Source organism: Phalacrocorax carbo, chromosome 1, assembly GCF_963921805.1.
Source record: "Phalacrocorax carbo chromosome 1, bPhaCar2.1, whole genome shotgun sequence".
Classification (NCBI taxonomy): Eukaryota; Metazoa; Chordata; class Aves; order Suliformes; family Phalacrocoracidae; genus Phalacrocorax; species Phalacrocorax carbo.
In genome coordinates this window covers 98,132,797-98,147,698 of record NC_087513.1, presented here as the reverse complement: position 1 = coordinate 98,147,698, position 14,902 = coordinate 98,132,797, and the positions used below count along the sequence as shown (strand labels likewise).

The 14,902-nt window shown below is 43.5% G+C and overlaps 3 protein-coding genes across 5 annotated transcripts in view; 1 reads left to right on the top strand and 2 right to left on the bottom strand.

Moving 5' to 3' along the window:
* Positions 1-6,023, bottom strand: part of ZNF654 (zinc finger protein 654) — a 36,020-nt gene extending 29,997 nt beyond the window's left edge. Inside the window, exon 1 of one of the 2 annotated variants that reach the window (XM_064468505.1) lies at positions 5,811-6,023. In XM_064468505.1, coding sequence (XP_064324575.1) covers positions 5,811-5,942 — 132 coding nt within the window. In that variant the 5' untranslated portion in view covers positions 5,943-6,023. The remainder of the gene's footprint in view (positions 1-5,810) is intronic. The other variant, XM_064468482.1, reaches the window with a different exon arrangement.
* Positions 6,024-9,143: 3,120 nt separating this feature from the next.
* On the top strand, positions 9,144-14,886 carry CGGBP1 (CGG triplet repeat binding protein 1). 2 transcript variants are annotated; one of them, XR_010375625.1, is made up of 3 exons: positions 9,144-10,098; positions 14,628-14,678; positions 14,812-14,886. XR_010375625.1 is itself a non-coding variant. In XM_009509562.2 (1 exon), exon 1 carries the CDS (start codon positions 9,144-9,146, stop codon positions 9,645-9,647), a length of 504 nt encoding a protein of 167 aa, XP_009507857.1. In that variant the 3' UTR covers positions 9,648-13,811. The 2 variants fall into 2 exon arrangements, 1 of the variants encoding a protein (XP_009507857.1); XM_009509562.2 differs by lacking the exons at positions 14,628-14,678; positions 14,812-14,886 and having other exon boundaries at positions 9,144-13,811.
* The window catches only part of LOC104050522 (OX-2 membrane glycoprotein), a 69,726-nt gene continuing 64,058 nt past the window's right edge, over positions 9,235-14,902 (bottom strand). The window contains exon 8 of the transcript XR_010375622.1: positions 9,235-9,333. The gene's annotated coding sequence lies outside the window, so the exon portion shown is untranslated. The remainder of the gene's footprint in view (positions 9,334-14,902) is intronic.

The following is a 14,902-nucleotide window of genomic DNA, read 5'->3' as shown; positions in this document are numbered from 1 at the left end:
CCCTCATCTGAGCAACCACTACCCAAACTTTCTGATTTTTGCATTACCTACTGACATAAGTGTGCCTTTTCTAACTTCAAAAAGCCCCTGTAGCCAGGCTATTGGAGAGCCTGTACTACAAAAGCCTCATTTAATGGAGATCCTTCTTTTTAGGTATAAAACCTGCAACTCCTTTATAAGTCATCATCTTGATACATTTTTCCACGCAAAACTCAAAAGCCATTTTCATACAAAAGCTACACTTTGAGACAAGGTGTTAAAAACTGGAGAAGCAGCAATACCAAGAAGTTTGAGTGTGTGAAATGGAAAAGTTCCAAAGAAGTGGGAGGAGAAAAACGTTAAAAAGATCAAGGGAAAAGTATAGAACGCATTTGTAGGTTTGCACAATGCTTCTTTTTTTTAAAATACTAATTCCTTAATTCTGCTTTTAAAACAGGAAGATAATTTCTCAGGATAAAGTCAAAAGGACAGCAGGCACAAAAGGCGAGGAGAAGCCAGTACTAAGAGAGAAGTGAGTATGTGAATAAGAAAAGACTTTATAATGTTAATGACAAGAAGAGCACCGAAGACTGACTCCTTCAGCCTACTGATCTGCAAATAAAGAGGTTGCAAAGCAAATACTATTGTGAATTCTCCCAAGAAGGTGACTGAAAACAGCCAAATGCACTACATACACCACAACCTAGTCTTGCATGATAGAGGGTTATCAGGTTTCCCATCAAGTGTCACAGGAAAGAGTGTCACCACCTAACGCAGGACACCCTTCTTTGCAGGCAAGTAAGCCTCAACAGAAACGAAGGCTCATGCTTGGCATTCACCTTGGGAGCAAACACGACCCGGTGCTTGCCCCAGCTCTTTTCTAAGGACTTCCTTTTAAACCTGAACCTCACCTGGATCTCAAGCAGTGCAATACTAAACTGCTAACTAGTAGATTGAATATGCTTGTTTTCACCAGCCAAGCATAGAAAAAAGATCCAATAAATAGAGAACACAACAACGGGTTAATTTTTAAATGTAATACATTTCGAGTAGTTATGGTATGCTTTGATACACAGGTAAATGTAGTTACTGCAATGTATGGTTTGCCCTTTACAACCTTTCATGTAACTAGCGATGTCACACATTTAAAAACAACCCGAAGTCAGTCAAGTAAGTCAAAGGTGACTTTCAATGGTGCTCTCAGAATTAGAACCATCAACAAGCACATTTATTCAGGAAGCTACAAAAAACCTGCCTAGAACACCACAACTCATTACAAGAGAAAATAGGTGGTTAAAAATTTCAAATTATACTTTCTCAGAGAAACAAGCTTCTAAGAAATTGAAGAGATCACCTTCCACTACTAGTACTCATGTGAGCAAGATTTCTGTAGCTAAACTTTAAAATTATGTATGGAGATCAAATATGGATCCCCAAAGCCCCAAAAGTAGTAAAGTAAAACTCTCGCATAACTTAAAGGGATTTTTTTGTTGTCATCGTGGGGGGTTTTTCTTTTGTTTTTGTTGTGGGTTTTTTTTCGTTCAAACTATAAAAGCAACTTAACAGCTATTGACTTGAGGTTCAAACTAAGAGTCAAAAGCAAGTACTTTCACACTTAAACACATCACAAAAAGTGTGAAAATGCATTAATCCCAAAAATCAGAAGAAACATTCAAAGATGTATTTTTCTACCTTCATCCCCACAAAGCAAGACAGACAACCGCTGAGTCATATACCCCTGTGTTTATTTCTTGGTCTACTAAAATAAATCCAGGAAACACTATCTTCTCTAGTGCATTACTAAATTTTACTTCTTAGCTTTCAAGTTTATAAACCCAAGAATTATTTTTTTTTTAGCAGTGACTCAAGGTACCACCAATTAATGTAAGCAAACTAGGTAATCTTTATTTCAGGAAGTCAGATCATACTGGAAGGCCGTAAGCTGATGCCACAGTAAGAGCAGATCAACTAGCGTTTACCTCTCGCAGTATTACCTTGTTACTTCAGATCAGACTCACCTTGTGTTTATTTCAGTCTGTGCTGAACAACTTAAATTAACATCTAGTACAGTTATGCAGCCATGTGGACAACTACAGTAATGCTGGGAGTAACTTGTAATATTTTGGTAGTACTTAACATTATGAGAAAAGATTCTGAAGATAAAATGTCAAGCTAGTAGATAAAACTATACCCACTTCAAGTACAACAAAGTAAGCTATACCCATTTTCCAGCTCACTGTTGAGGTCTGTTTTAAAATCAAGTGAATTTGGAAATTTGTCCTTCCAATTTTAAAAGTACTCCCTCCACCCTCATACAAAAAAGCAACCATCTACGCTATTTTTTTCTGCCCTTCATAATTTGTATTTCACTCACATGGGAACCTCTCAACGGCTCTGGTTCCTGAGAAATCTCATGAAAGAATTTCAAATTCTGCATATAACATAGCAAGTTGAAACTCATGAAGCTCTTCCAAATGCTTAGATTGAGGCGGTTTCTGCTAGGTACCACCTTTTAAATGTCTTTAAGCTGACAAAGTAATTACAGATGCCTTGTTCCTTTGCTTGTCAAAGTTGGGAACAGTAGGCTTGATTTTCCCAACGTGTAAGTGGTTTCAATACACGGTGAACTTCATAAATATAAAGAAAAGCCAGACCAGCAATTTTTAGAAAGTAACAGAGAAACAGCTGGTGAGATGCAAAACTGGGCACTTATCTCATCTTCCAACTGTCTCTTTCCATTCCCAACCACAGCAAACTTGATTTTTGTTCTCCCCATGTCATCAATCTCAAATAACAATCCCAGAAAACATTTTATTCTACTTTGCCTTGGGAGATTCAGGCTGTAATGACTCTGTATGACCATGCACACCTACAGTAAAAAAATAGAGCCCAGAAACTACACATGGGTCTAGAGATTCCACATTCTGACTTCATCTTGTATCACTAAATCGTGATTATGCATATATTTAAGGAAAATGCTTTGATAATCCAGCCATTTTTTGGTAACTGTTACTTAATCTACTATCTAAAAATCAAGTTCAGCTGCAATACTCCAGGTCTCAAGAGCACTGAACGTGGCTGTTTACAGCAATATTTTACCTTTCTAACATATTTCAAGGATGAAAGACGTGCATGCCAATGCTTTTCAAGGTCTAAGCCACCCTCTTACTCTTTAAGATCAGTCAAGAGGTCTTTCCTTCTATCTACACAAAACGGTTCTACAAACCAAAAAGGCCTTAGATCTTGCTTCATTTTCGGATCGATTTACTGAGACCGAGATGTGGATGCGTGCATACTTCACACAGTAGCACACCAATATGCAATCTAAACAATGTTCTTTTCATCAGCTGACACCAAGCTTCATCGCTATGACTGAAGCAGACACACATATTTTAATAGGTTGTTGTTATTCTCAAAATAAAAGTGTTTCTTTCAGGTAGTTCCAACTCAAGGTATTATCGCCCGGCAGCTATTTCTAGAACCACTGTTCAACTTTGACACAACAACAGAAACCTAGGAGGCAAACTAGGACATTTAGAAGTGCCAAATAACCACCGAAACAAGCAAAATTGTGTTACCAATGCGGAGTGGAATGAGGTGGAGAGGCTTGATTTGCACAACATCCAAATGTGACCTTCAGAAGATCTGGATAGAAAAGCACGAAGCAACAGGCTCTGTCAAAAGCTAGAGCCAAAAGGAAAAACTGCACCAAAAAAGGCTTATCTGGGGGGAGCAGGCAAAGCTAAATCTAATAAAGCAACACAGTATTTAAGTGAGAAGTTTTGTTTTCCAACAAACGTTATGAGAAACTTCATGACACTTTCTGAACAAGAAATATAAACGTGCTTCATCACTTATTAGATAGGCATACACAGAGACCAGTATAATTACACCACTGTGTGTCTCACGAGGGTAAATGAGCTAACATGGAGCATGTGCAACTTCATTTGTTGTCAAACCACAGATGTCACACAGCTACTGGATTTTTATACCAGTACACTACACCAGTTAAGATCTTGTATTTATGTAGTTAAATCACCAGTAGAAGAATCCATTACAAAAAAAAATACGCTTAAACAAAACACGGAAGACTGTATTTTGAGTGAGCACATGACTGCTCATCACACCAGGCCAAATTTAAACAACAACAAAACCATCCCTGGAGATGAAGCGTTAATATATTAACTAATTTTCATCTGGATTACTTAAACTATGCATTGTTAAAATGGAAATTTAAGAGAAAAAAGCCAAAGCCTTTTATATACCCAGAACATTGGCTGTCCACGTGGAGAGTTCATAAACTCGAAGCAAACCAAAACAAAGTAGGGGAGAGGGCTTGGCAATCCTTCGACACAAAAGAAACTGCAGAAGTCAAGGTCAAATGATTTCGATACTCTACCATTAATAACTGTGGTACAACTATTTTATAGAATTCCTTCCTTGGTCTCAGCCTCTTCTGTTCCCTACCCATTCCTAGCTTTGTCTCGGAAACAGGATCGGCATTAGTATATGAAGCTCTCACCCTACCCATGCTTCCTCCTTAATACAACGAATTCAACACGAAGTAAGTGCAGCTCGAAATATTTAAGATAAAACTCTCGGTGCTCAGGAGAAGAAAACATCTTCCCAACCTGCCAACTGAATCACATATGGTTGTAACTTCTTACAACTGTAGTTTACGCCATACTTCCAAAAACATTCACTTTTACTGGCTTCACAACTTCTTTTCATGCATACCAAATTTAGAGAAACCACTGAAGAGAAGAAATATAAAAGGGTAGGTAAAACGAAAATGCAACCTGGGGACTTATTGAGCGGTATGCTACCCATGATGATTTTAAACGGATCTTACAGTAAATAATATTTCAAACAGATGTTTTATTGAATGTTGAAGCGGGAGAAACAAAAATAAGAACGCAGAAGCACGTTTATTTAAACAGAAGGAAACACTCACAGCGGCGAGGTAAACAGCCCAGAAGCTGATGAACTGAAGCAAACCCATACAAAAAACCCTCTAGACCGTGTTCCTGAAAACAGCAAGTAGCGTGGCCGAAATACACCCGGCATAACTAATGTTTTTTCAACACGTGCTGATGAAAGCAACTAGGACAAGCAACCTGTTGTCGATCGTTACTTTACAAGGCATACATAGAGAGGTTGCAAAGAGCACAAGCATTCCGGGCCAGCAAAAAGAAACTCTGCTTTTTAAAGGGTGAGGAAAAGCGCCCAAACCAAAGCAAAAACACCAACCAAAAAACCCACTGCCTAATTTAGCCACCGTTACGAGCACGGTTCCCGAGGCCCTCCCTCCCTCCGCCGCGCGCCCGACTCCCCAGCCCAGCAAAGCCACCCGGAGTTGTTTTGCCGGCAGCACCGCCACCGCCACCGCCGCACGTGTCCCAGCTCGGCGGGCCCGGAGGCGGCAGAGCCTCCCCGCCGCGGCGGACCCCGCCGCCACCCCCCCTCCGCCGGGAGGCGCCGGCGGCTCTCTCCCCCCCCCTCCCCCCAATCCCCTCCCCCACACGAACCTCCCCGCCCGCCCCAGCCTGGCCTCCCCCCTCCCGCCGGGCCGGGCCAGGCCGGGCCGGGGTCAGTCAGCGCCGGCAGCGCCCCGGCCCCCCACCGCGGGCCGCCTGTCCTCGGCCCCCTTCCCCTACCACGACCCGGGAGCGGACCGGGCCCCCTCCCCCGCGGACCCCCCTCCTCCCTGCGCGGGAACCGGGCCCCCGAGCCCCGCGGCGCCCCACCCCCGCCCGGCCGGCCGGTCGGCCGCCTGGCCGGCGCGGGGGGGAGGGGCAATGAGCGGCGCGGGGAGGCGGGGCGGCGCTCACCTGGCAGAAGCGGCGGCAGTAATACTGGCTGTTGAGGAGGGCGGGCGCGCCGGCAGCGGGGCCCGGCGCCACCAGCGCCTCCAGCTCCTCGCTGAGCCGCTCCGACTCCTGATCGCTCTCGTCTTCCGCCATGCTGCTGCGGCCGCCCTGCGCGTACCGAGCGGGCCCCGGCCCCCGCCACGCCCCGCCCCGCCCCGCCGCGCCGGAAGGGGCGAGCCCCGCGCCGATCCGTCACGTCCGGCCACGCCCACACTCTGCCCTCCTATTGGGCCAGCCGCCCTGCCCATCAACTGCCAACGACCGGAGAGCTCGCTGGTGGCCTCTGACCCGTGGCTCCTCCCTTCCTCCCGGCCCCCCCGAAACGTCCTTTGATTGGAGCAAAAGTCTCTTCGTTACTTTGTCCCCTCCTCGCCATTGGCTGCTCGTCCCGTCTGTTACACCTCCCTCCGCAGCCTCCTGCCGACGACTGGCCAAAAGACCCCCGTCCGCCAGACGCCACTTGTCGCCCCCTCGCACTCCGACTGGCCCGAGCGTGCCTCCATCACGGCGCTTACACCCGCCCCCCAATTCCAACTGGGCGAGAGTGCCGTCCATCCCCGCGCGCCCGGGCCAAGGGGAACCAACCGCCGAGGGGTTTCTCCCGCTCGGCCGCTCTGTGGCGGCGGAGAAGGGGCGGGCGGCGGGCGGGCGCGGCGGTCGCTAGGCGGGTTGCTAGGTCCCGCCTACCGCGGCCGCCAGGGTGGGTAGGTCCGTCTGGCTGCGGCGCGGCGCGGCGGCGGCGGCCCTCGGCGGAGCGGCGGGGAGGCCGCGCGGCCGCAGCGGGTAACGGTGCCCAGCACGGGGGGCGGGGGCGCGGGCGGGGGCCGGCGGTGGCTCGGCGGGGAGCGCCCGGGGCCGCGCTCCCGCCACTCGCGGGGCGCCGGGACCGGGCCGGGAGGGGAGGAAGGGGGCGGCGGCGGCGCCTCCCGGCCCCGCCATGGAAACACCCGCCGTGCCGTGCCGGGTCGGGGAGGGAGCGGAGCGGGGCGGGGCCGCACCTGCCGCCGCCGGGCCGGGGCCGGGGCCGAGGGAGAGGGGCGGCGGAGCGCGGACCCCGCCGCCGCTCAGAGGCCCGTACGGGTTAAATGGCGCCGTCAGTCCGGCGAGCAAACCCCTGGGAATAAGCGCATTTTGCTCCGGTGGCAGCGGGGGGGAACGGCGGAAGCGGTTCGGGGGCTGGGGAGGCGGGCCGCTAGTCCTCACCTGAAATGCTCCCGGGGCTCGCCCAGAGGCGCTCGGTGCCCGCGGCGGTCCCCCCTCCGGTGACCCCTCGTAGCCAAGGCAGCCCCCCCGGCCGGTGTGAGGGGGGCAGGCCGGGCGCCCTGCCCCGGGTGCCTCGGCGGCACGCACACCTTCCCCCGCCGGGGGACCCGGGGTAGCCAAGGAGGTCGGAGGCATCAAAGAATCCGTGCCGAAACTGGAGACCGAAAACCCCCCACCAAAAATCCTGTTTTTCAGTAGTTGTACCACTCACAGGGCTCCTACGGGTTGTGATAAAGCCTAAGTGCAAATACCTGGTTCGGTAGGGGATTCGTTTGGATGTTTCTGAAGCCGAAGCAACAAGTATGTTAGGTTAAGACTTGTTTTCTGCTGGATTTCGGAAAAGAGTCAGTTAGGAAACCAGCTATGGGAATAAATTGCATAAAGCAACAAAAAGAAAGGAAAAAGTTCCATCCAGACTGAAAAAAGATTGTTTATCTTAGTCCGTAGTGTTGTGCAGCATCAGTCAAGACTTACAGTCCTGGGAAGTAGCAAATAGCACAAAAAATTAAAAGGAAATTAGCTAGTAGCAAGATCCTTATCTCCTTTTTTTTCAAAAGGTTGTAATCTCTTAACGTAGCAATGGTTTAAGAAAAAAGACAATGGCAAAGACTGAATTTTCTGTTCCTTTACTCTATTTCCAGAGCAAGCAAAGGCATTCTGGACAGCAGAAACTCCATTCAGTCCTTAGAGCTGGACAAGCTCAATTTATAGTTTGGCAATCCTGGCCTTTTAAAGGCAGATCTTTTAAAATGTTGTAAAATGTTGCAACAGCAAACTCTATGCGTGACAAAATAAGTACAGAGAACCGTACGTCTAGCGGTATTCCAGTCTCTGTCTGCCTTGTCAGTACAGGCAATACAAAATTCTTCAAGGTTGTTTGTACCCATAAGTAAGTGCCTGGACAACCAAAATACATTTTTCTTTTTTAAATAAACACCCATTGCTCTTTTTTTGATAAGCGAGTGGGTGGTTGATATCATGAATGGTCATTTTGCTCAGAAAACCTCAAACCTGAACAGTGCCGTTTCTTGACTTCAACTTTACTTTGAACAGGATTTGAATTATCTTGGCTGAGATTTACACCTACTCTATTTACACTTACTCTATATCTCAACAACAACAAAAATAGGTTGGTTTTGATTTTAGCACACTGGACTAGGTTATTGCCTGCTTTGGTAGTGCAGAGGAATTTAGAGTGACGTTAGAAAATATCCAACCCTTAGTTATCAGTTACCTTCTTTAGAGAAGTTGTCGTCTTTGAAAATACAGGTTCTTATTTTGCATTGAAATTATGCAATTTTCTGTTAATGTTAGGCTGTTCTGGCAGTCTGTAGTTGCAATGACAATATTATTTGCTTTTGACTCTGAGTTAAGGTTCAGTCTAATAGTTGTGGTTTGAGCTGGGGCAAAAGCGAAGGGTGTTCCCAAACAAGTGCTGACAAAACTCAGGTTTGGTTTGGGTTTGTTGGTGTTTTTTTTTTCTTTTTTTTGGTTTGCATAAGTGACAGTAATGACCACCTTGCCTGATATTTGGACAACTAAGTTTTGCTAAGAGAACTAATACATATTTCAAGGAACTAAACAGAAAACTACTGATTCAACATAACTAAGAAACTATCAGATATGTTGAAAATACTAAGAAGAAAGCACCCTTTACCCTAAAGAGTGAACGATAAAAATTCTTCAAGAAAAAGCAGAACGCCTTTCTGTTTGACATTCAGTGGCAAACAGATTGAGTTTTGTGGGTTCACTTGAGCTTTATTGCTGTAGAAACTAAGAAGTATTTTACCCTGTCCTGTGAGGAACTTTGGTTTCCTAAGTTCTTTGGACTTGAAGATGAAGAACCTTTCAATAATAGTTTCACACATGTATCTTACATGGGATTATTTTTTCAGTGTCAATAAGCGCTATGTTGGGTATTGAATAGTCTGCATCCAGAACTATATGTTTGAAATCAGTAGCACGCTTTAATGGCGGGGTTTTTTTTTGTTTTTTTTTTCAGCTTTCAGGTAGAGTTTATTGAAGGCAACGATGGAACGATTCGGAGTGAAGTCTGCACCATCACGTAACCGCTCGAAGACGGCTTTGTACGTGACTCCTCAGGATCGTGTAACTGAGTTTGGCAGTGAGCTGCACGAAGATGGAGGAAAACTCTTCTGCACTTCCTGCAATGTGGTTCTGAATCATGTTCGCAAGTCTGCCATCAATGACCACCTCAAGTCTAAAACACACACAAAGCGAAAGGCAGAGTTTGAAGAACAGAACGTCAGGAAGAAGCAAAGGACTCTGACTGCCTCCCTTCAGTGCAACAGTACTGCCCAGACAGAGAAAACCAGCGTCATCCAGGACTTTGTGAAAATGTGCCTGGAAGCTAATATTCCACTTGAGAAGGCTGATCATCCATCTGTGCGAGCCTTCCTGTCCCGCTACGTCAAGAATGGCAGTTCAATACCCAAGTCAGACCAGCTAAGGAAAGCATACCTGCCTGATGGGTATGACAATGAGAACCAGCTCATCAATACTGAAGACCGTTGAGAAGAAAACTGTTTTCATCATTGTTGTGAAGTTTTACATATTGATGGTGTGGTTTATTTTTATATTCATGCATATATACAGTGTTACATATTGGTTTTACAAGCTATTTTGTATTATTGTAGAAATGACAATCTATTTGTGAACTTAATGGTATGCTGCAGACTTGCTAACCCTGCTGTAGACATCAGAGCTACTTGATGTAGAGCTCATGATGAACGCAGGGAGCGTACCTGGCATACACCTCATCTGTGTTCAGTCCAGCTGTAACTGACGCTAAGAAAAAGGCACTTGGATGGAGGACCTCACTTACCAAACTGTGCGTCTAAATACGCGAGGAAGACGATGCGATAGGGATTGTTAATCATGTCAGTGGATTGCTCTGTCCAGTATCCTGTCCGCGAGTGACCAAGAAGCAGCGCTGCGCATTTGAAATGCAAGAAGCTGTAGAATGGTTAGTTAAAATATAACTGCTCTGTTGTGGGAGGATTATTGCAAATTCCTATTCAAGTTAGGTTTGTGTGCTAAAGCGGGAAATATTTTTCTTCTAGAATGCTCTCTTGCCCTACTTGGTGCAACTGTGGGTGCATTCATTATCTAGCTTAAATAGGCAGTCGTCTCTTCTATTGACCTCAACTCCACTATTCTCATAAAGGCAGGAGTTCTGCAGGTTTACCATGCTGGCTTTTTTAAAAGCATTGTTTCATTGTCTCAGTTTAACATGTCTCCTTCAGTTTCTGTGCCAATTTTTGAAAGTTGAGTAGACAAATGAGTAACTGAGTGTGGTTTGCATTGCAGCTGCAGGCAAGTGAAACCTGTGCTGGACCAAGATCTCAGTAGAGAGGATTAATGCTTTTTTATTACTAGCAGGACAAAGGATGCTGAATCTGAATTTGGGGTGGGGGAGGTACTAAAGTGTGGAGTTGAGAAAGCTTTTTCTACAGCGCGCAGGGGAAGAGGCTTCTCCGTCTTTCCCTGAAGCTTCCTCTACATCTCTGTCCTTGTCCTCAGCCTTTTAGTCAAAGGAGGTAAGGTGATTAAAATAGTTTTCAAAATAGTTACTGCAAAGGCTATTCAGTACCTGTAAGCGCAAATATGAAAGCATGTATACTTTGGAGCTATACTGGAATTTCTGAGTCTGTGCCAAGGCCACATCTATTCGTCTGGCAAAAAGAAAAATGGGAAATTGAAGAATTTCAATAACGTTACCCTCTCCAAAGTCTAGTCAACTGGTACTGAGCTATTCCAAACTATTATGCCAAATAGTCCACTCACCGTAAGCGCTCTGTAAAGTTTTTGAATGGAATGAGGGAGCACCATGCAAAGCGCTGGAATACGACAAACTTCTGCCTGCTCTATATTTCCTTGATGCTCTGGGTTCAGGGAGCCGAGCATCTTCCCAGCAGCACAGAAATCCTCTGCTCAGTGGATACAAGGGTTTAAGCATGCTTTAACTCCCTCAGGTGGAGCCAGTTGTTCTGTTCACCTTCCTTTCCCCAGTAGAGTTTCACAGTATCTGTTTCTCATTATTTGTTTTATTCCAGATATTTACAGCAATACTAAGGAATTGCTAAAAGAGACAAAATAAAACCTGCTTATTTTGTTTCTGTAGCTACTTCCCTAGCTATTTCTAGGGCAGTCTCTTTTGCTGGCTTGAGAGAGACTTACATACTTATGAAAAACTGGGGTTTTTTGTGCAATTAGCTTCTACAGAAATGCACTTGTGTTACATTATAACCATGTCTTGTAGCCTTCTGCTATGAGACCCGTTTGAATAAGCGGATGAAACTAAAACGCAGAAGGCTGCCTACCGTGTGTACCAGTACACGAGTACTAAGTACACTGGCGCACCTTTGGTCCCTGTTGAAGCTGGCGGGACTCCATGCAGTCATAGCAATCCTGTCAATGGTATTGGTTGCTGGTTTAGAACTTGAGGCAGAAATAACAGTAGTAATTTTTTTCTCTAATCCTAGATATCGGAATAGGCCTTCCAAAGTACCGTTTGCTATCGCACAAGCTAGGGTTTAGCTTGGGATCATGAACTGCCTTGGGCTGGAACTGTTTTATAAATCTTCTTAAGCCAAGGGAAAGGTACACTACCAATAGTCTTTTGTGTCCTGACGATAATTGAAAGTGTTCTTTTACAGCTGCTGTTTCATTACAGTGAAGCAACATCCTTGCTTTAATTTCTTTTACCTTATGAATACTATCTTAGAATTGAAGCAAGTAAAAAACAACAGATTATTGAGAAAACAGGCTTCCATTAAACAAAAGCATCTACAGAAGACGGTATGATTAACAGGTATGAATTTTGGCTAGTTAGCTCAGTTCTTGCCAACATGGAGTTTCACAGGCTGCACTCCATAACCATTTCATATAGGATTCAATGCTGTATGTTTCTCCCTTAACTGGCAAACTGACAGACATTTTGAAAAGCCTAATGGTAATGTTAAACAGGTTCTTGCACAACTGGAAAAAAAAGTAAAGTTACTTTCACGTATATTGTTTTACATAAAAATAAAAGTTAGCAATATCAACATCTTTTGTTAAAAAAAAGAAAACCAGTCATTTTCAATAAGGCAAAGCGATATTAGAACACTTAGTTTCTCAAAAGCTTACTCTACTTATAAAGCAGACTGTGTACAAGACTATCAATTTACAGAACTAATACAATTCTTTAAGTATTTTCAGTAATTATTCTAGTACCAATTTATTTTTTTATGCAGATTTACTACAGAGGGTACAAGCCTGGTGGAGGAACCTTACCAGTGTAGCCATAGGCTACCAACTCATAACAATTTGGAAGCAAAAATTGGTCATCAGGATTTTGAATGGAATTGAATTAATTCCAGTGCACAGCAATTTGTAGGACACTGGTGTCTTAATAATGGGATATTTTTTAAAAAAAAAAAAAGAGCTACATTTTTCAAGCTTTTCTAAACCCGAGACACTGAACCGTTGCAACAAATGTTCATAATGAAGTAAAGCAATGAAAAATAGAGCACTTGCAGGTCATCTAGAAAGAATAATAAGTTAGTTTATATTCATGGACATAACCCAGATCATCATCAAGATGGTTACACTTACTGTCTTTAAAAGTAAAAATGGTTCCAGTCAGTCTTGGAACAAAGTCCTGCAAACACTCAAGTTCAGAGCATAATTTTGCCAGCGTGGCTCTTGGATAAAGCATAACCTTGGTTTAATTGCTATTGATCTTAAGGTAGATTTACAGCGGAAGTTTTCTGGTATGTCTAAACCTAAGTAAGAACTAATTCCTAGAACAGAGGCCATGGTTAAGTTGTTTAACAGTCTCCATGGGGTTTTCCTTTTTTCCTGCAAGAACATTGCATTTTTTTTTCATGTATTTCCTGTAAAGAGTACTTTCAGAAGCAAAGGGAGGATGGTAGCAAGGTCTGCTTTTCATTTTACATATATATGTAGGGACAAGCTATAAGGGATACTTTTTGCCAGGTGCTTTTATTAATATATTTGAAGCTGTAAATGTAATATAAAAGAAAAAGAAGAAATATTTTCTTCTCTGATCATGTACTTATACTAGTTTAGCCAACTCACAGCTAAAATTACTCCAAAGTGCTTTTCTTGGAACAACACTTTCAAAGATTAAAATACAAACAGGAACATTCTCCGTTTTGTGACTCCGTACAGGTATGCACCATGTTAGTTCCAGCTTGCATGTTATTGAAAAAACGTGAGCAAGTTCTAATATTTTTAAGTACTTTGAAGCCTGTAATTTGGAGGTCCCTAGAGGAGGTCAAACATTCGACATAATGAAAGGGAAAGCTGTTTTTCAATTGCGAGAGAAACTTGGTTCTGCAAAGTATGGGATATTCTCATGATAGAAGGACTATTTTTAGCCAGAGCCCCTTTTAACAATTCTGTTGAACTCAACAGTGAAATGCTCTCTGCTAGGTTTTGCAGCATAATGAGCCGGTTTTCAGGGGAGAAAATAAAAAAAAAGAAAAAAAAAAAAGCTGGAAGTTTGGCAAGGATAATCTATTTATATTTACTTATAAAGAGAGGCAAGACTCACTGTTGTTGTGTTCACATTGTACTCACTGCTAACTCTTTGTGTAATTTGAGTGCTTGTTGTCTTTGTACAATTTTAAGGGTGTGTCTAACTTTCAAAATAAATTTTTTTTAACAAAGCTTCTCATTGTAATAATGCTGTAGAGTTTAGTCTCTTTTGGGCTAGTGAAGATGCTGCATTTTTGATCTGGTGGTAAGGGTGTTTTGCTGATGGTAAGTGGCCACAGAAACGGTTTTTTTTAAACAAGTGCTGAATGTATGGTTAGATATTAGAGTGAGGCTGAAAATACCTGGGTCCTGCAGTGCCACAAGACTTCCTGTTAGAACAGTATGACCAGAGTAAGCGATTTAAGTTTCTATATTAAAATATTACTGGAAGATAAATACTTTACAAAGTTTTCACTTGGTAATGGAAAAATGGTCCTTTTTTAAAAAATAAAGGAACTCCTTTTTCAAGGAATTTATGCACGATCTCTTATTTTGCCAAGAAAGCTGATAAAGAACATGTGGTCATTCACGTATAATGGTAATGTAAGATCGTAGAAATGGATGGTGACAGTAAAAATTAAAGAATGTATATGCTGTTGTTCTAGCTTAAGGTAATATCAAGCTATATGTTGAAGCAGCTTGTTGATGTATCTGTACAATCACACCGAAGTCTTTCAGGACTGGTTATACAGAACTTCTGCTTCCTGTCAAGTATGTGACTTTCTTCATGGTGACAGAAATTCCCTAATTGTGCCTTCTGTTGCAAGTGAACACCACGTGAAATAATGGTTATGCATTTTGATGTTGCAGTAAATGATTTGTAGGTGTAGGATTTTGCAGCTGCCTAAAGTTTCAGGTCTTTTCAGGAAGGGCTTCTGCAATGTAGAAGAATCAGGTCTTTCCAAACTATCTGCGAAAAGCTCACAGTTTGATCTCTGTCTCCCTTAGGGACTTCGTGAAAAACGAGCAAATAACATTGGCCCAGCAAAATTATCAAATGTAGGTTTGATTGTTTACATGTTCCTTTTCCTGAATTCTTATCATCTGGCTTGGCATCTCACGATGGATCAGTGAGAAACCCATGCAACCTCTTGACTCACGAATTTATTAATGATTACTTTCTCATTTTCAGTCATTTTCAGGTCACAGCACATTAAGATCAAGTTGCTTTGTGTTGCCTTTATACCAAATGGAAAAGCAGAATAGAAATAAACATACCCTTT